The sequence below is a fragment of the Nymphaea colorata genome, chromosome 7 (genome assembly GCF_008831285.2).
Source record: "Nymphaea colorata isolate Beijing-Zhang1983 chromosome 7, ASM883128v2, whole genome shotgun sequence".
NCBI classification, from domain to species: Eukaryota; Viridiplantae; Streptophyta; class Magnoliopsida; order Nymphaeales; family Nymphaeaceae; genus Nymphaea; species Nymphaea colorata.
In genome coordinates, this window is record NC_045144.1 from 7,294,239 (window position 1) to 7,314,742 (window position 20,504).

At 36.5% G+C, this 20,504-nt stretch overlaps 2 protein-coding genes across 3 annotated transcripts in view; one reads left to right on the forward strand and one right to left on the reverse strand.

Annotated features, from left to right (window-relative positions):
- LOC116257022 (transcription initiation factor TFIID subunit 1) overlaps positions 1–14,268 on the reverse strand; it is a 28,478-nt gene extending 14,210 nt beyond the window's left edge. The window contains exons 1-9 of one of the 2 annotated variants that reach the window (XM_031633614.2): positions 13,890–14,268; positions 12,256–12,325; positions 8,597–8,706; positions 6,068–6,130; positions 5,557–5,599; positions 3,450–3,696; positions 3,059–3,171; positions 2,440–2,611; positions 351–1,443 (exon numbers count right to left, since the gene is read on the reverse strand). In XM_031633614.2, the coding sequence (XP_031489474.1) occupies positions 351–1,443; positions 2,440–2,611; positions 3,059–3,171; positions 3,450–3,696; positions 5,557–5,599; positions 6,068–6,130; positions 8,597–8,706; positions 12,256–12,282 (1,868 nt within the window). In that variant the 5' untranslated portion in view covers positions 12,283–12,325; positions 13,890–14,268. Of the gene's footprint in view, positions 1–350; positions 1,444–2,439; positions 2,612–3,058; positions 3,172–3,449; positions 3,708–5,556; positions 5,600–6,067; positions 6,131–8,596; positions 8,707–12,255; positions 12,326–13,889 lie in introns of both variants that reach the window. The other variant, XM_031633613.2, reaches the window with a different exon arrangement.
- A 163-nt stretch (positions 14,269–14,431) lies between these two features.
- On the forward strand, positions 14,432–19,799 carry LOC116257301 (uncharacterized). The gene is made up of 5 exons (XM_031633916.2): positions 14,432–14,620; positions 14,702–14,772; positions 14,956–15,080; positions 16,764–16,824; positions 19,527–19,799. The coding sequence occupies exons 1-5, from the start codon at positions 14,545–14,547 to the stop codon at positions 19,581–19,583; spliced, it is 390 nt and encodes a 129-aa protein (XP_031489776.1). The 5' UTR covers positions 14,432–14,544; the 3' UTR covers positions 19,584–19,799.
- The last annotated feature ends 705 nt before the right edge of the window (positions 19,800–20,504 follow it).

Sequence of the window (20,504 nt, forward strand, 5' to 3'; positions counted from 1 at the left end):
TTGTCAGTAATTGGACATTAGGCAGGTCCGCATGTCCCAGAAGACCCTTATATTGCATGTTATGTTCCGTTATTCACACCTTTGCATATAAAAGAAGATATGAGAGCAATGTTGCATAGATAGCATCCTTATAACCAAAAAAGGACCAAGGAGTTGGGAGGGATCAAACAATCGAAGCCAGCAATAGAATGCCTTGATGTTCAGGAAAAGTAGCAGCAAACTATCTAGCTACTGAACACTGCCAAGAACAATTGATAGGAAAATTAACTATATAAGATAAGACAAACTCATTTTATAGAAAATTAAGATGAAAGAGAAACAGAAACAGCTACATAAGTACTTGTTCTTACTTGCTCAACTTAGTTTTCATTGTCTGCAGCTTCAGTGCAGGCACTGAATGCATAACTTTGATACCATGGAGAGCACGCTTTTTAGCATGTGACTTTGACTGCTGCAATGCTTTCCTGCTGGAGTAGTATTTGTCGTTGGAAATATTAAAATGCCCAGCAGAAACACTTCCCTGATTATGAGCATCTGGGTGTTCTCCAGAAACCGACCTCACTGGTCGTGCAATGATCATTGCTCCTGCATGGGCACAGAGTTGCCTACCCTCCTTATTATCAAAAACCTCAAAAAGCATTTGATCATCTTGGAGATCAAGAATGAGCTTTGGCTTAGGCGCAGGTTGCATTGGTTCCCAAAAGATATTATCCAGCCATGATCCTTCTAGTAGTGCAACATTTTTTGGGGATGGTTTTGTTAAATGCTCTGAAACATTTTTTTTATGTAATCCTTCACTCCCATTTGTCTCTCCAGGCTCTGGATAAGATGAATTATCTAAATGAAGACGTGATTCTAATCTAAGAATTTGAGGATGATAACTTCTTTCTTGAGTTGGGCACAGCATCCCATCAACAGATTTTCCAGATCCAAAAGGCTCCACAGACACGGGATGGCTACATAGGAAAAGGCTATGACCAACTTCATCGTCACCTACCAACTCCAGTGATTTCTTCCTTGATTCAATGTCAATCTCTCCAGTGGTCAAGGTTTCAGATTCAACCTCAGATATAGTACAACTCTCCCTGTGTTCATGACATGGCGAAGGAGAGTTCCCCCAAACTATGTCATTTTCCCAATCATACTGCTCTATTGGATCAAAAATAGGGTCAAATGTTGACACATCTGATAAATAGAGATTGCTCGTGGCGGCTTCTTTCATTGGACGAGCAGCAACATAGGAGTCTACGTGGTCTACATCATCCACAGATGATGATAAGCTGGACCTTGAATTAATATCTACGCCTCCATCTCTCAATCTCCCACATTCTCCCATAGATATATTGCATGGTCGACTGGGAGTTGATCTTTGGCATGAGCCTCTGAGAAAAGCTTCCTCATCCTCTTCAGCAATATCTGTAGTATCCATTAACTTGAGCAAATCTGTGCAGGGGGGGAAGTAAACAGTCATTTTTTATTTTTTTGATAAACAACTAGTAAAAAACGAGCAAAACACCATCTTGCAACCTTGGATTACAACGAATAGAAGCATCGGATGTAAGTCCCAACAGAATGATGAAGTCAGAAAAGATCAAACAGTGACATATTTGCAAATGTTACACCACAATCAGCAGTAACTTGAATGTTGCAATAAGCAACATAGGAACCAGCAAAAATCCTAATCCTAATCTTAAAGCCACAAACCAGGAATAAATAAACATTCCTAGATATCATTTGAAAACAGCAGGTTTTTTTCTTAAAAAAAAAAAAGATATAAGAAATAGTGACAAGTCTTTCATGTTCTAAAACTGTCTTCTAAGCTGACCGCTTTTTGACACAAATGATGCATGGGCTCACTAGCAATCTATTTCATAATTTCTTTTGGCAGTAGAACTAGACATGCTCGTATCACAATATTAATCGTATTAATGTCAAGTCAACAAACTCTAGGGCCAGCTTTAAACATTTGAGCTGGCACAGATTTCCTGTCCACAGCCTGCAGGTGAACCTGACACAACCCTTTCTTGGCCGAGCCTATTTGCTGAAGTCATGTTTAAAACTACACCCATATAAGCACATAACAGGACCAGGATTATGCATCTCAGTACATACTTGATAGAACCAAAAAAGAATTATAGATAAATACAGGACCTAAATAAAGTTATGTGACTTCCCACAAGCATAAGGTCAGTTTGTATATGTTATCATTGCATTTTAGCCAATACCAGATTGGCCTCAACCCGACCATGTAAGTTTTCAACTAACAAATGAGCTCCTTTCAACTTGCTCAAGAAACAGAGAATAAGAAAAGGGGGAATTTACAAGAGTTTCACCACCAATTTTGATTATAATCTCATATATAAACTTGCATTAAATTTTGATATAATTATCTAGAGAATGCGACCTTATATATATTCTTAAACTTAAGAAGGAAGTTACCTTTGGAAACAGTATATCTAGGATGAACCTTTTTATCTGGCTTCTTGGCCGGTTCGTGAACACCAAAAATTTCTGAGAAACGTAAAATCACCATTCCATCTTCTATACATAACACGGGTAAGGAAGGACCACCCTTTTCATGTAACTCTGGCAGGGGGACCTCTTGTTCAGCCTGCATGTTATATGTCACAAGTATGTGTCAAGACATAAATGCAGGAAGATTTGAATCAGATAAAACTCGAATTGCAGCAGAAAGCCAGATGTTATTTATTATTTTTTACTCAATTCATATATTTCTAGGTACATCAAAGTCATTCTTCTTCAGTTGATTTACCTTATTCCCGCGGTTAAGAGAAACACACCCAGATTATATTGCATATCTCACATCCAAAGTTTACTCGTACATAAACAATCTCCCATTACAGTTAAAAAAGTCAATAACTTGAGTGAACATGAATATTAGGAGCCACACTGAAGCACCAGTCCAAGCGAGAGCAACCATACATATCATGCACACTTACATGTACACATAGGAGAAGAAAACCAAACCTAAGTAAATCAGCATAAATACATCTTAGTGAAGCAGTAATATTGCACAAGAGAAAGGTTCTTGACTAACCTCTTGGGATTCTTCCACATCTCTGTCACCATTTGTAGTTTCAAGAGATTCCACATATGTTGGATCAACATCAGAAGACTTTTCTTGTTCCTCTTGAGTTACAGCATAATCACCTGAAGGAAGACTGCTATAAGCCCCAAATCTTTTACAGAATATGGAAAACAAAATGTAGGTATCACTGATTTTTTTTTAGGAAATATAAATTCAACTACATTTCTAAGCCCCAAAGAAGACAAAAATGCACACTAAATGAGAGTCCACTGAATCCCAGACTTAAGTTCTTCCAGTCATATTTAACATTCAAGTAATCGCCGGGATCAAATAACAGAGTTTCCCTTTACAGGACCACATATACCAAAACAGAAAGACAAAACCATAAACAAAGAAAAACCTGCGGGAAGATCAGGTTGATCAGCTGGACCATTTTCAACCACTGCAACATCTCTGTCATCATCCTCTTCATCATCGTAATTTTCTTCGTCAAATACAGAAGCTTTTTGGTGTAATGAAGCTAATGAAACCGCAGCAGAAAAGTATTCTTTCTTTGGAAGCAAAAAGTCTTCTTCTGATGGAGCCTGCACCTCTGGCCCTTCATACTGCTCTTCAATGTCTTCGTAATCAACTGCATCCTCTGCCTTCTGGTCATAGTCTACAAGTAAATAAAGCTAAAACATAAAAAAAAAAACACACCCAACAGACAAACCACATAATGCAAAGTAATGACAAGACCTCAAGAAATTAAGAGAGACAAGAATGTGACGTAATCACGGCAAATGAAGCGATGCAAAATGAGATAAAATAATCCCTTTTTAAAAGGACATCAAACCAAAGAAGAAAACAACGGAAATAGAAAATCGTACAAGAACTTTTCAAAAGGTAGCCTCATGCCAGATCAAACTATAGCACTGCAAATTCGAAAGAAAATATCAAAAACAGAATTGAGAAACATTTGACAATAAAGTATTTGTAAAATAAATGATTGAATTGTGAGGTCAAAGCTATGCTTCAGCAGCTCTCAAGCACTCCCTAGCTCAACCGAAGAATCAGCATTCAATATCAGGTCCAAGCTTGACAGAAAATGAGGTGACGTCAAGCTCAAACAATGAATTTGGGGAAACAGGCATCTTTCAAAGTTCTGCTATTACACAAGCACATTACAGTGGAGAGTCGATTTAGAGATGACAACTGCATATTGTTTGAGGACCTGCTTTAGAAGGGAAATTCAGCAGACTTGTTTTAATTGAATTTCAGTACATGATAGATCGTTCCTGGATTTTTCAGAACCAATGGTTCTCTGGAAGAGTAAAGTCAAGAAAAAGCATTCAAAATGTTCTTCCAAATAAGAAGAACAAGCATACAATCATCTATTCTTATGTATGTAAATGTTTTTATGCTCAAGTCAATTTGTCAATCATGTTGATGCTTACATTAATTAAGAAAATAACCAAATTTCATAACTTCTAATCAGAGAACGTGGATTACACTAGCAGTCTTTTGGGGCTTATAATTAAGAAAATAACATAATTTCATAATTTTTAATCAGAAAGTTTGTGGATTACACTAGCATTGTTTGGAAAGAAAACTTAGGATTGGTGGCAGTACTACATGCCACGGTAAATTGGCTCTTTCTCTCTCAGTTCTAAACTACTTCCACACCTCTGTCTCCTACAACTGCAGTCACTCCTTGCTTCGGACTTTATATGAGCCACAAAACACCATTTCTTGTTTGTGCTCCACATCACTGCTTGACCCTTCTTCCTAATTTGCAATCTCGGTTTAATCCGTTTAACTGGGTGTCTGGGCCTAGTATCATGTTCACTCTATTTAGGAAAATAGTAAACGTTCACTCTGCCACTGGCAATAACATGAACGTTAGACATACAGAGTAATTCGAAAGGCATGGGTGCAGATAGCTAATATGTACGTCAATATGTACAAAAAAGACGTGTTTTCTCTGCGTGTGTGTGTGAGAGAGAGAAAGAAGAAGGGTTAAACAAATAATCAACATTCACAAACAATAACAACAGCTAGTCAAAGTATTCAATCAATACAAGTAGCATAATTAGTGCATTAAATTGCAAACAAGAACTTTATTATTTACATTTCACAACCAGACCGAATTTTCAAAGTAAAATAATGAGCAACCGGGAACCAGATAGCAAAAGACGTCTGCACTACTAACTTGTGTTAACAAACTAACGAAGAAGACCAAAATGGCTTAAAGGTTTTCAATCTGACCAAGTCCAATTCTGGACAAAAATAAATATGGGCATTTTTTACCTTGCACAGAACCTCTCACTGTGAACATCACCACATCTGTGGTGCCACTGAAATCAGAACTTCCATATTACATAGTTCATCGAAATTATGCAGACAAAAAAGGACATTAACAGTAACATGAATGCTATAAGGCTGCATAAAGAAATATAATGGAACCAAGAAACACAATTTTTATCAAATCATATGCATGTAAGTCCTAACGCGATAATAAATCAGACCTTGATCAGAAGCTGCAGAGGGTGACCTTGTTCTGACTGACAGCTGCAAAGGAATTAATCATTAGTGCTGCATGTCAATAAATATGATGCACACACCACTGATATCAATATCATCACCCTGTATCAGCCAATATGCATTGTATTCACCCCACCTCCCCATCAAACAAGATAGGCTGATGTTGATCTTGATAAATTTCCTGTTTTTTTATTTTTAAATCAGCTTCTAGCTATTGAAGTACATAAAGTAGAAAATATTTTCTCCAATAATCTAATTCATATTAGCTCATACAGCCCAATTCACCGCATTGGCCAGCCAAACGCGATGACTATGATATTGATACTGAAAACATGGCAATATGGCACACAGTGGAGCGTGGATATACTTATAAGTTACAAATGCACAACACATGCCCATCAATAAAATTTATGCATGCATGTGTGCTCCTATATTTTGCACGTGTTACTGTATCTAAACTAAAAGCACCATAAAAGTTAAAACCTTGTGTCTTACATCAATCTCAGTAAGTGATGGCCCCAGTTTGTCAGCCAATGCTGAAAGGTGCTCCTTTGCATCCTGAAACACATAAAGGTCCATCTCAAATGATTGCTAATTTCACCATTGGGGAACAGTATGACATAATTGCAGCCTTGCAGAGGAATGATTCTCAAAAATTCAGCTGACAAAGTTTGGTTAAGATGTTTACAAAATCTAGGATGCCAGTCACTACTTTTCCTGAAGAAAAGAATCAAGTGCCATAATCTAGTCAGTCTATCCACAATGAAGTTTTTTGAGGTTGCTAGAAATATGAACAAAAAAAAATTTAACTGCTTGCAACGCGCTGCTTGGACATTATGCTTCAAATAATTAAGGATATGGTTTGATTTTACACTATTAAAACACAAAAAGGGAAAAAAAACGCAGAATATTATAGCAGAAAGTTTCCCAAAAATAGTGTGAAAAGGAGGCTCAGCTCCACAATCAGCAAATAGACTCCTAAGGCTGATGAACATGCTTTGTTAGCCTTATCCATGAGATATCACCATCCCGATACTTCCGCGAGCTCATAACACACTAGAAATTGAACATTATGAAAATCAACAGTGCAATCAGAAATTTTTTCCTCAAAATGCTTCAGATAAAAGAACCACCAATTTGAAAGTATCCACTCACAGTAAATTCTATCTATTACAGACATTTAGTAGTACAAAGGTCGAGCTAAAGTTGGGCAGAAGGCCACCTTAAATAGAAGTTGACAAATAGTAAGAATACATGCTGAATTAAACTATACTTGTTAATATAAAGGCAATATTTCATGTGCTGCAGTCTCCTCTTGGGCACGTGAAAAAAGTGGAAAGCAAGTAAAACGTTTACTAAAGATCCTATTAACTGTTCATAGGCATAAAAATTGAACAGAACTCAGAAGTTTAAACATGATGAAAATTGCATGCTTGAGCTTTAACAAGATTAACTGAAAATATGTGAACACTTTCTTGTACTAAATTTTTCCAAGGTAGAGGAATGCAACAGAGAAGACTATGAGGAAAGACAATAGAACATGCAAATCTTGAAAACTAAGCTTAAACATTACAGAAGATGGACACTACTCATGCATTAACAAGATTTACTGCATTTTAATGATGCAAGCCTTTTCTTTAATTGAAACTTTTGACGAGTAAGATCACCAGGTCACGCCCAACAGATAAGAAGCTAGTACCTATATTGCATGGACACTTCAAAAAATATGAAATGTCGACGTCCAGCCGTGTCCGATACCAACACCGACACTCGTCGACACTTCTGAGACACTCCATTTTTGAGCTATGATAATGTCCAGCAGCCATGTCACTTTCTTCCCTCTTCTTTTTCCTTTTTCCCCCTTCTCTCACTTCCCCTTTTTTACCTTCTCATTTTCCCCCTTCTTTTTTGTTAAGTCACACTCCACTCTCTCCCTCTAACTCTCTCTCTACATCTCCCCTGTCTTTCCTTTTAGAGGAAGACAGGGGGTCTGTTGCCCTTTTAAGAAGGACAACATGAGGTCTGTTCTCTCTCTGACCCCCTTGTCATCCCTTAACAAGGATGATAGGGGTGTCTCATCCTCCAGAAAAAGATAAGTGGGTCACTTTTAAAAACAAGTACAGAACATGTTATTTATTTAATTAAACTGATGTAATCCTAACATAAAAAAATTTACAAATGTAAAGCTAATTAATTAAGTATATAACAGATTTTAGATTAGTATTTTGTTATTTTTGACTTGTAAAATTTGTTATTTCTCTACAAAGTATTATATATATATGTTTGTGTGTGTGTCCTAGGTGTCTAAATTTTTAAGGCTTACCATGTCCGACACCGAAGCCTGTGTCCGTGTCCATTTTACATAAAGAGATACTGTAGGGTCGTCATAAGACACACCAAAATAATGCTATTCATTACACTTTGATTTTGTGCTCAAAGGAAAAATATTATGAATTAATTATGAAGGTCAGTTTTACACATCCAAAGGGTAATCGATAATTAATAGTAACTCTGTGACATTAAGATTTCAGATTTGAGTTGGATCATCACCCCAAAACCAGGACCTTGTGATAGACTTGGAAATATTCTCAACCAACCATTAATCAGACAATTTCACATTTGAATGCAAGTATCTTGTGCAAATTTTTTATCCATGATCCCTTTTTATTTTAACAACAAGATGAAAGCTGATAGTTCACACAACGAGACCCCAGTTTTCCACTCATGATGAGCTAGATTGAACTGATATTTTCCAGTATTATCTCAAAGCAAACCAACAATTGCAACGTCCATGTTCTAGAATTAGTATTGGCAGCAGTCTTATCTTCCAAACAATGACCATGCAATTTCAATGGCCTTAAGAACTACAAGCATGGAAACCTAAGCTACAAGGCAATTGACAAATAGCAGAAGTACTGTAAAAGTACTTCATATTGTTCTTGTAGCACTAATCATTCCATCCAGCTTTAGCAAAACTTCTAGCATATGCACAGGTAGATGAAAATATAAGATAAAGTTATTTACTTCATCAAGGTAGTCCACATCAAGATCACCGGAACCATCAACATTTCCAAACATAAACCCCAGGAGTCGGTTCCCTCCATTGCCTTCTTCATATTCATCATCATCATCATCTGCAAAAGACAGAATTGATAGATTAATAAGCTGATTATCTGAACATCTAGTTAAAATAAATGTAAGTAGCAGGCAAAAGCTGAAAGAATACTTTATAATGCTAAATAATGAAAAAAAATAAATGCTATTTTAAAAGTAAATATGAAAGCTTCTCCCTATCAACTTTCCAATGCTATTAAAAAGCTTAGACTGCTGTCTAGCAATCAAGAAGTGGACACCTTATGCAGAACAACAACACTCCGTTGACAGTTGACACTGAGAAAACCTTAAGCAGAACAAGGAAAAGATTCTGTGCCCACTGTAAAGCAGGTCAATAGACATTATATACCATACCTAGGTGCCAATACGATTAAGTGGGAGCAATTTGAAACTTCAGATCCATAACTTTATCAATACACTTGCAAAGTGATATTATTAGATAATGGGAGATTGAAAAGTTGGCCATCAATGACTAGGGTTCATAGTTTGTCAGATCACTGACAAGTCTAAATCAATGAAACTTGTACATGCTAGGATCCTACAAGATGCCTGAAACTGATTGCATGATTTCAAAAGTTGGCAAAGCCTAACAGAACATAAATTCATTTTTTCCTTTTTCCTTCATTTCTGGTGAAATTTGGAGCAATAGCTCCAGATTTCCAGCACAAGTCAACTGAAATCTTAATATCAAACTATCCAAGTGTTATCAGATCCTTGAACCAGGACCTTTTTAGCCCAACACTATAGCTCTCAAGCAATCTTCACAGAGGTGTTTAATGGGTCAACTAACCCTATTTCAGGTCAAATACATCAAAGAGTGCTCAAAAGAAGAGGGCCATACACAGGCTTAGAAATAGACCTGGACCTGTATCCACTTTGAGCATTTCACATCTGTAACATCTTGAAACCATTACAAAAGTAGTAAGGGTAGTTCGCCAACACTTTTTTCACCAATTTCTCAGGAGAGTTTTCCTGGGGAGTTCCTTGAATTTTTTTTTTCTTGAGACAAATCTCATGAAATTTTCAGAAAGTGTAGAAAAGTACAAAACACATAATTCAAAAGCAAGTGCAGTAATATGTGTTTTGGTATTTATGCTACAGAAAACTAAAAAACATTAGAAATGCTTCTAAACCATAAAACAGATAAGCAATGAGAAAAATGTATAATTAATATCCGTACAAACAATTACAGAACATGTTAATATGTACATGATACATTCACGGTATTTTTGAATTTATAGAAAAAAAAATTGAATATCACTAGGAAGCTTCAAATGGTTGAAATTATTATGATATTTTAAATAGCCCAGACATTGATAACTACGGCCACCTAAGTTGACAAAATCAAAAGTTGGATATACAAGTGGTTCAAAACCCAAAAACAAAAAGGCTATCGGGACTAGTCAGTCTGACTTAATCCGTATCAACTCGCTATAAATAATATACAAATGTAGAAACATATACAAAGAACACATATGTACATTTATAAGTCAAGGATATATACATTTATAGGTCAATTGACTAACTGGTCGCTGGGCTGAAAGCCTGAAACACAAATGGTCGATAACCGACTAGTTTGACTAGCTAGTAAGACTATCAGCCAACTAGTTGGTCCATGTCTGAATCAAGTTCAGACTAAACTGACTAGTTCCATCATCTCATGTTTGCAACATCAACTCATATATAACATAATGATTAAATGGCTTGACCTTTGCAAGGTCAGAATTGTTCAGGAACAAGGTAGTGTTATGGATACCTCTTGTGCGCAGAAGGTTATGCAATATGATACTTCAACCTAGAATGCAGTGTAAGCATAAGATCCCTATTTTTCCTAAGTATTGCAGTTTGTGGGTCTCACCTAGGGCACTTTAAGAAGCACGCTTGTTTCTCTGCCAGAAGAATGTCAAGTTACACCCTTCTGACTTGTCTAATTAGACCATCTACCAGGTCAACCCAGTATAGAGACTCAGTTTATTATCCAAAACTTAGAGAACTTCACTTCAAACTTGTTTGGCTCACAATGCCAACTCATTTGACTCGCCCAAAACTCGTTTAACTTGCCCAAAATTTGGTGATAGATGCTAGTTTGACTTCACTGATTGGGTACAAATTGAATTGTGTGATAAAATATTAAGCCCTTGAGTAGTCACCAGTCTATAGTTTTGGTTGCATTGAGTGCCCGCGGATGCTTATTAAAACTAAAACACTGTTTGTGCAATAACTCATGCATGCAAAAGATTCAAAGATGACAAAGACAATTAATCACTATCATATATATGCACATGCACTTTTTTTGTTTACATTGTTTTCTTATTTGTAAGTTGTGAGTTGTTATAAGTTATAGATGCATCTGGTTGTTGTGTAGAAATCGTACATGTTGGTCTTGAGTCTCTTGACTTGATCCTAAGCTTGACAGAGCTTGGTCAAGGTAGGAGTCACCACAAGAGAACTTTTCCTTTCTCACTCTAAAGAGGAATGTTTTAGGTGCTAAAAGTCTGGTGCAGCTGGAAACTTGATGAAGATACCCAATTAGCAAGCATTTATTTAAGATGAGGTAGTTTTAATGTTTTATGTGCTAAAAGTCTGGTGCAGCTGGAAACTTGATGAAGATACCCAATTAGCAAGCATTTACTTAAGAAGCATTTACTTAAGATGAGATAGTTTTACTTTAATTTATTGTTGTAAAATAGATGTAAACTTCGATTTTATTAATTCAGTAAAGTAATATTTGATTTGTTCAATTGTGACGAGCCTAAGTGTTCTTTACACAGAACACTAAGTCACATGGGTACTTTAGTAAGGTCCATGTACCCATGTCGCCAAACCTGCATCGTCCTAGCGATGCCTAAACTGGGTAGTTCTTAGCTCGAAGTTGATACAAACTACTTAATTTTACTTAATTTATTTTTTTAACTTAGTTTTCATTTTGTTTTTTAGAGTTATTGTTTATTCACATATAATGTGTTTAGTTATTTCATTTGTTTATTTAAATGTTACTTTCATTTTGATTTTTTGTGCTATTTTGCATTATATATATATATATATATATATATATATATATATATATATTTGATTTTTTTATCCTATTGTCCTTGTATCCGCATTTTCTAAAGTTTCTGAATCGGTACCCATACCGAATTGTACCCATACCCATAAGACTTAGACTGTACAAGATACAAGAAAAATGGGATTGCCTGAAAATTTTAGGGTTGTTGAACAACATACAGTCAATTAATATGACAACCTCAATCCTCTACCACAGTAGTTAAACAAGCACCAGGAACATGCTGAAATGTATTCATTTAAAAGATCCCCCAGAATGGTCTTCTAAAAAAAAGGGAAAGAAAAATTCCATAACAACAAAAATTAATGCATCAAATCACTATGATCTTTCTTCAAGGCATCTTTATACTGCTGGAATGTTGCTGAAAAGTAGAGTATTCTTATGAAAGATTGCAGACCAATTATACATGTTATGCATAAAAATGCACATTAGGATGAATAAATTATGAGCATCGACACCTCCTAAATTGCAAAATATTAAGAGCAACACAGGAGAAAACTCTAACCTTCATCATGTGCATCTTGAGAAGCATCAGCCGGATGCATATTGGTAAGGAGTCTCTTATGTTGATATTTCTGCACAAGAATTTACTGTGAGATTCATGAGTTCTAGTATTTGCTTCAAACTCTGGAAGCAAAAGACCTAGGAGAACCAAATGCACCTGATTATGTCAAAATCCATCATTAATGTTAAAATTATGAATGAAAAAGTAGATGTAGACACATACAGAGCAATAATTTGCATTAAAAAAAAAATCAAGGAAGAAAGAAAAAGCAATAGTCCATAAAAACCACAAATTATATGCATGATCAAACGTGAAGAAAAAGTTTAAGGTGACATTCATATGCATTTAACAGGTCTACGACAAAAACTTGAAATTTAAAAAAACATGAAAAATCTAGAAAATGAGCAGATTAATATTCTCAATAAGAATAAAGAAAAATAGAGACAAGGGGGAGGATGAGAAGAGATTAAAGAAGGAAGATAAAGACAGGTGTGGCAGAAACAAGAAAAGAGAGCTGGGATGATGGAGACAAGGAGGAGGGAAAAAGAAAGGGAGGTGGAAAAGGAAAATAAGAAGAAACAGGAAAGAAAACTGAGGAAAAGAAAATAATAGATGAAAGATAAGAGAAAATGGCGAAGAAGGCAAGCAGTTTGAGAGAAGGAAGCTGCTTACTGCAGCTGCTTCTTCATAGGCTGGCTAAGAGAGAGAGAGAGAGAGAGAGACTTGCAACACCAAGGAATCCTCATGGCTTAGTAGCCCTCAAAGCAGTTATATTTCAATGATAGAGATACATAATAGAGCAGCTCAGTTAAAAGAGTGGTAGAACGTCTATTAAGCACAAGTTACAAACTGACGAATAACTGTTGGCTAACTCTTGCAGTAGAAAGAAAGTAGTGTAAGATTTAATGTTTTGATCTAAAATAAACAACTTCAGAACGAAAAATTATGCGTGTGCACATTTCAATAAAAAGGATGGAGGCCTATCCCCCAGCATGGAGTTTCCGGAAAAAATTATGAGTGTGCTACCTGATCAATCATATTTGAGCACATGTATCACGCTATGAATAAGGCTATATAAAAAGAACAACTCTTGAATATGCGAGTCAAACTACTAAAAAAACAACAAATAAACAATACGTTAAATCACTCTGCAATTGTGTTCTCATTTCTTAAGCTTTCGAACCCAAGAAAGTGACGACCAGTACAGAATAAACAGAATAGCACCAGCCCGATGCCTTTGTGTTCAACAAATAGCCTCGATACCTTTAGGTTCAACAAAACCAACTCAATGCTCGGAGACAATAGAAAAAACGTAAAACCAAACTTGACATCACGAACTTTTTTTACGCAGGGCACCGAGCTGACACTACAATCCATTCAGGCAATTAAGCAAGTGTTCGGCACGCAAATAACGCCTCATTGATACTCATTAATTCGTAATCTGACCAAGTTACGACCAACCAGAAAGCAGGACTACTGACAAAGAATGCCCTAAATGCAAAAAGTTTCGGGAACTCAGAAACATAGAGAGAAGCTGAAGCTTCTCAATTCCTGATTACCAAATAACGCACGAGCTCGCTCATAGCTTGTATGCACAAGAGAGGGAGAGAGAGAGCGGGAGAGAGAGCCATCACCTTGGAACCTAATGCATTGAGGTTGTCCTTCCCGTCAGCCGATTGGAACTTGAATTTTTTAAAATTCAGACTTTAGATTAAAGAAAAAGTGAGAGATTTTAAACCCTCAAAAACCCTGGTTCTGGTTACTGCTGCCGCCCAGCCGCAAGCAAGCCGCAAGCACGAGAATCCGAACGGAAATGACATTCATGGAAGACGAAGGCTCTCTCTCTTATATCCTGATTTGGTGAATGGCGAGGCTATAAAACGAGGAAGAGATGGGAGAGACGGATGTGGTAATCGGCGGTGAGATATAGGACGGGGAAGAGAAGGGAGAGAAAGACGCGGTCGCCGGTGGGGAGGAGAGAGAGAGGGAGGAAAAGGGGAGACAGCGTGACGCAGCGAGCGAAAGGGCGGTCCAGCCGTCCAGGCGAGGGATGTTCGGGTCGGGTCGGTTTCAATAGGAATTTGGGTTGATTTATCTCGACCCAGACCCGGCCCAATGCCCAGTCTTTGCAAAATAGTTAGCCATTGCAAATAGAATCCTATAAAATCACGACATTTTTAAATGCGGGCCGTAATTGTGGCCGGACTCAGACGGCGGAAGACGTCGCCCTAACAGGCTTAGTTGCAGAAGGGAGAAGGTCGCAGAAGAGAGAGAGGGGAGAGAGAGACCATGAGCTCTTATACTTTAAGAGAGCTCCAACACGAGCTAGAGACACAAGCCAACAACCTCAGCAAGCTCCAGAAAGGTAAAACCGCGTATCTTTTGCTTTGGCTTCTCCCCTTTTGTTCCTTTCGTTCCCTGATTTTCTTGCAATGGAACTTCTTAGATATTGCTAAGAATCACCAAGTGAGGAAGCAGTATACGATTCAGTTGGGGGAGAACGAATTGGTTCTCAAGGTAAGCCCCTTCGCTGCATCTCTATCAGTTCGGTCATTCTTCTGTTTATCTTTGTTACTGATGATAGCAAAGAATTAACGAAGGGACGGAGATTTCTTGTGTTTTCTGCACGATTTGAAAGAGTGCTTACTTGGGGCTTTTGTTTGAATGTGATGGTGGGTTTATTCTCCTTGCTGTACGAAGGAATTGGATTTGTTGAATGAGAACTCAAACGTCTACAAATTGATCGGCCCGGTTCTTGTGAAGCAAGATCTTGCAGAAGCTAATGCTAATGTCAGGAAGCGGATCGAGTACATTTCTGCCGAATTGTATGCTCATTTCTCTCTCTTCTTAGAGTTAAATTGGGGATTACCTTTCTTCTTTTTCCTATTTGTTGAATGTGTTTTGGTTGTTTCCTTGTCAAGATAGCGCAAGCTCTCGGAATCAGATGTCGTTTGTGTTCTTCATGTTCTATGAGAAGAAAAAGGGTGGTTTAGCGTCTTTTAGACGGTCTAGTTTGAATTTTTATGGGTTGTTGTTTCCCCTCGTAATTTAACATGGGTGTTGCCCTTCAAATTGGAACGCGTCCTACTTAACAATTTGTTTTCTATGTCATTATAATGTGGTGAATGTAGCTAGCTTGTATCTGATGCTAATTTAATTTTTTCCTAATGCCATAAAATTTGTTTTAATTTCACAAAAGCAGCATATGTTTTGTCCACTTGAATGCAGATTCTATGCTCGTTAATCTTTCTATTCATAATGTTGCTCTTTTTTTTTTTGGTTTGATCATTTTCCAGAACCGATTTATATTCATTTTAATAGGCATGTGAAATGTAAGCTTCGTTGTAATTCAGAACCTTCTCTTTTGCATTTTTTAATTTTGTGAGTTTTAATTTGGTTGATTTGAAGTCAACCCAAAAGACATCAACCTTAAACTTGTAGTGTCCATATCCAGTTGTAAAAGCAGCCTTGGGAATGTTAGAGTCATGGATCTTCAACTGATGGTACCCAGATCTGAGATCTATTTTCAAAAATGTCCTTGAGTACTTCAACTGATCTAATAAATCATCAATGTGAGAGAATGTATAATTTTTTAAGAGTGACTCTGTTAAGTGTTCTACAGTCTACTTACAACATCATAGTTTTGTCCTTTTTGACAAATACAGCTTTAACATATATAGACGCATATAGAGTTTGGTTTCTGCCATATATGGGTAAACGTGCATACAAGTGGAAGATTTGAATTTTGAATCTCCATGGTTTTTGTTACACAAAGATTTGTCGTGTGATATGACCTTACAAGTTTCCTTTTCAGCATTTCATAATACTGTATCCATTTCACCGTCACATCCTTTCCTACTCTTGTATGATAAGGATAGGTATTTCTCCCCATCTCTTTCATGCTTGGTAGTTCATCTATGCTTTAGCATCACAATTTGCTTCTTTTTTTTTGTCTTCGTTTCATTTAGTTTGACTTATCCATTGCCACAAGTAGTGCCTTTAAAAAAATACAGAAAAATGCAAAATGAAGGAAAAAAACGTGAAAAGATCTCAACATTTTGGGGAAAAAATGTCAAAATGAAAATATTAGATTGATCCTTCATAAAAATCTGTTTCCTAATATAATTTTTTTTTATGTTTCTTTTAGCATTTCAATAAGACAATAACTATTGAATTTTCACCAATCTTTTTGTAATGAAACTAGTATAAAACTCATTTTTTCATAAATTTTTACTAATTTTTCACTTTTTGTTTTTTGAATTCCCAAGACGTTCCAAGAAAACAAACTTCCTGCATAATACTTGACATGCTGATAAAAACCTGAGAATAATGTTTGTGGCAATGGTTTTGCCACGATGTTTCTTATTTGGGTGAGCCATTATCTTTGTTTCATTGTTAAAACTCACGTTATTGGTTCAAGTTGCTGTTTGTTCCTTTTCTTTTTGCGGTGCTAACAGAAGTCTTAAACAATGGAAGTTGTCATAAATGCCTACACTTTGGTGGATCAGGAAACGGCTGGATGGGATGCTTCAAGGACTAGAGGAAGAACAGAATAGCAAGAAGGAAGTGGTATGTGTTTATTGAGGATTGGTTGTCCCTTGTTAGAGAAATTGAGTTGATTTGGTTATCCTTAGAGGAATAGTATTTAGTGCTTCCCTATGGTTTCTTGTTCTGCTTAATAATGTTAGAGAAACTTTAAATTACTTTTTCCCATGATCATTGATCAATGCCTGCGGCTTAGAATTATAACCCTCAATGCACAGTTGAACCATAAAACTATAATAATGTCTCCCAAGCTATGTCACACGGACACGGCAAAATGGGCCACGTACCGGTGTCGACACTCTGACACCTGGATACCGACACTTGGACATGGCAGGATACGTTTTGGATCGGGTCTGGGTCAGACCCATTCCGAACCACTTTACTAACCCGACATTCTTTGTTTTGTTTGAGACTTTCTTTCTTATGACTTATGAGATTGGTGATGAACAATGTTTTGTTTGAGAATCTGAGACTTTCTTTCTTATGACTTATGAGATTGTAAGAGTGAATTATTAATTTAATGTTTTTTTTAATTATCCTTTTTAATTTTTTATAATATAAAATTTGTCGTGTCCGCATATCCTAAAATTTTGAAAATTGCCGTGTCTGCGTACCCATACCCGTGTGACAAAGCTCCCAAGGTTTTTGACTTTAAGTTATTGATGTTGATCTTAGTAAACCTGGTGGACCTTTAATATCTTAAAATCTCTAATACATTCGGTGGTTGTGGAATTCCAAGTTAGAGGAATTTGACTTGCTCGTGCTTCACATCTTCAGTAAGTTGATACTGATGGCTTGAGAAACAGGCACTTGAAGTGCTCGTTTTGTCAGCTTGGACGCTTGGTCCTTGGAGCAACTTTTTATGGAATTAAGCTCTTCTGAGCATGTTTGTTGAATTATCAACCTCAACAAAAACCAACTCCTGTTTTATGAAAAATGCTTCTTTATGTCATTCTAGTCTTCTAGATCTGTCAATCTATTTTCAGAAGCCTATTATGGCCCAGAAAAATTATGAACGGCTCTGAAGTCGTACATCTTTCTTTTCGTGAAGAAACACTTAACCATGTTAACAACTTAAAATGCAATATTTTAATTGATACAAACATGGGGATCTAGCTACTTGAGTATTAGCGGGATTAAGTACTTCATTCTAGTTCTGCTAATGCCATTAGATCCTGGATGAGTACTTGGATCCTTTTTACACTATTAATGTTTCTTTCATATATCCACATGCTTTTGTTATGTTCCTGAAAAGTATCTTCTTTCACGGCTGTTTCTTATTGTTTTGATGTTATCTACTTCAAAAATACAGTTTTAGGATTGCTTCCCCTATATTTTAGTTGATCTAGTTTGGTATATTAGTTTAGGAGTCATCTTGTCAGATCACCACTTATTTGCCGTGTATACGGTGCTAAATTTTCTCATACCTTTGCGTGGATATTGGATAGTGATTTCTGGACTAGCAATCGACAACTTGTATTATTCCATTTTTTTGTCACCCTCCTTCTAGGTAAATGGTTTTTTCTAGTCTTTTATCAACCACAGATCCATATTCCTCATCTGGTGCTGTCACGCTGGCCATGCGATAGGCGTCTGCCAGAAAGTTATTCAGTGTTAAACGTTTGGATTTTTGTTGATTAATTTAAAACGGTAATTATATGAAATAATGGACAACCACCAGAAAGTTGCCTGTAACCATATTATTGACACTGAATTTTCCAAACATGGGTAGCAATGAATCGAATGCCTGCTAGGCAATGTCGCATATCGGTTGCCAGCTCATGCAGGAAACCTAAATGATATGCCATTTCAACAGATGCACATTAACTGATACTGGTTATATCGGCCATTTTTTAAATAAAAATAATAAAAAAAGTTTTTAATACTATGTTTTAATGAAATATTGACTGATACGAGGCTGAATTTCCCAATACAGGCTGATTTGGCCTTAATCGGCCTTGTAGTGGCTGAAACTTTCTAGGGCCTGAATCAACCCCTGCCTTATTGCAGCGCAGGCCCAATATGATGTATATCGGCCATGGCCTGATATTTACAACAAACTACTAGAAACTTCCATGCATATGACACTGCAAGTGATTTCCAACTACAATTTTTCTCTTGTGGATTTACATATGCATCTACATAGAAATGAATGACCTCTAGGAGCTAGTCCTGCCTATGACACTGAAAAAAAATTACCAGCTTAAAATATTTTGTCGTGTGGGTTCACACATATATCTATGACGGATGTCATATGTCAGGAAATCTGACACTGTTTATGAAAACTCTTTCGGAAACTTTGGTGTTCATTTCAATGGTCAAGTGTCAACACTCGTATTCCATTTGAAGCAGTTATTTTTCTGCTTCCTTTATGCCAGGTATGGACACCAAAGGATGTCCAAAGGATATGGAAATGGACAATACCCATTGCAGATGAAACCCAATTGAGAACTTCCACCGACCCATGTTCGATTAAAGTTTGTTTCTTCACATGTTTGAAAGTTGTCATCCCACAAGTCCTCTGGTTCAAGTTATGATAAAAAACTACTCTTGTTAGTTCGTAGCTCCTTTACATATATAAATGTGCTTTGGAGATAGTAATTACGTTTTTAGTGCTTTTCTTGGAATTCCTCTCTGCTATTTAAGAATGCTCACATTGCTGCTCACTGACAAGTTAAATGCTTAAGCATAATCTTAAAGTGATTTCTTGTTATCTTGATCTGCAGATCCTTAAACTGCAGCAGAAGATTCAAGCCCATCAGGCTGGGAGATCCAAGTCCTAATACTCAGAGATCTCATGAGAACCATTGCGTGGAAATTTTCTGTTTTGCATCCAATTAGCAGTTCTCTCTACACAAAATTAGGCCAAGTGAATGAGAACTAGGCATCCCGAAGGCCTTTATCTTTGTAATGTTGAAGGTGTCACAAAGGCCTTCATCTTTTTTGTAATGTTGAAGGTGTTCAGAAGTGCTAATCGTTTCCCCTTGTTCTTTGCTCTCTGTTTTGATGCCTTCTACAATGTTCTAGTTTTTTTCTCGACTGTTATTATTGGATTTCTTATGCCTTAGGATGCTTTTAGTTAGATGGAAAGTATATACCTTAGACGTCGAGACCTGGCCTAAGAGCCATATAGAAGATATTAGATATTTGCCTGAAAAGGGTCGCAGTAGATTTTGGGGTTCTTCTCGGAGTTTGTAATGTTCTTGTAATCTTAGCTTGTATTTTCTCTTTTACAGTTTTACCATTTTCGGGTGGTTCTTCTTTGCTGCAAGAAATTGTGGTCATAAATATCGTTTTCGGTGAGGATTTTTTTTTTTTTTTGGTATTATACGGCTTAAACAATGTAAAGTGCTTACAAGTTATGGAAAATAAACAAGACAACATTTAAAAAATAAGTAGATAAACAATAAGTAAAAAATATAAAAATGGAAACAAGCAGTTTAGCATTAAAAAGAACATGATGCGAACGCTTCAATGAAAAAAATGCAAAAACCTGTATTTTCGCTTTTTTGGGGCATTTTAATAAAAAAAATATGGTGTTTATTTTCCCATTTTATTCGGTTGACTTATTTTTCTCGTTTTTAACATAAGTAAACTGGCATTTGGTGCTCTTGCCATTTTCTGTTATTTTCTCTGCTGGCTCGTTTTTTACTTTGCTGTTTGTATTAAGGTATAAATCATTTGGCAGATTATCTGTACTTAAG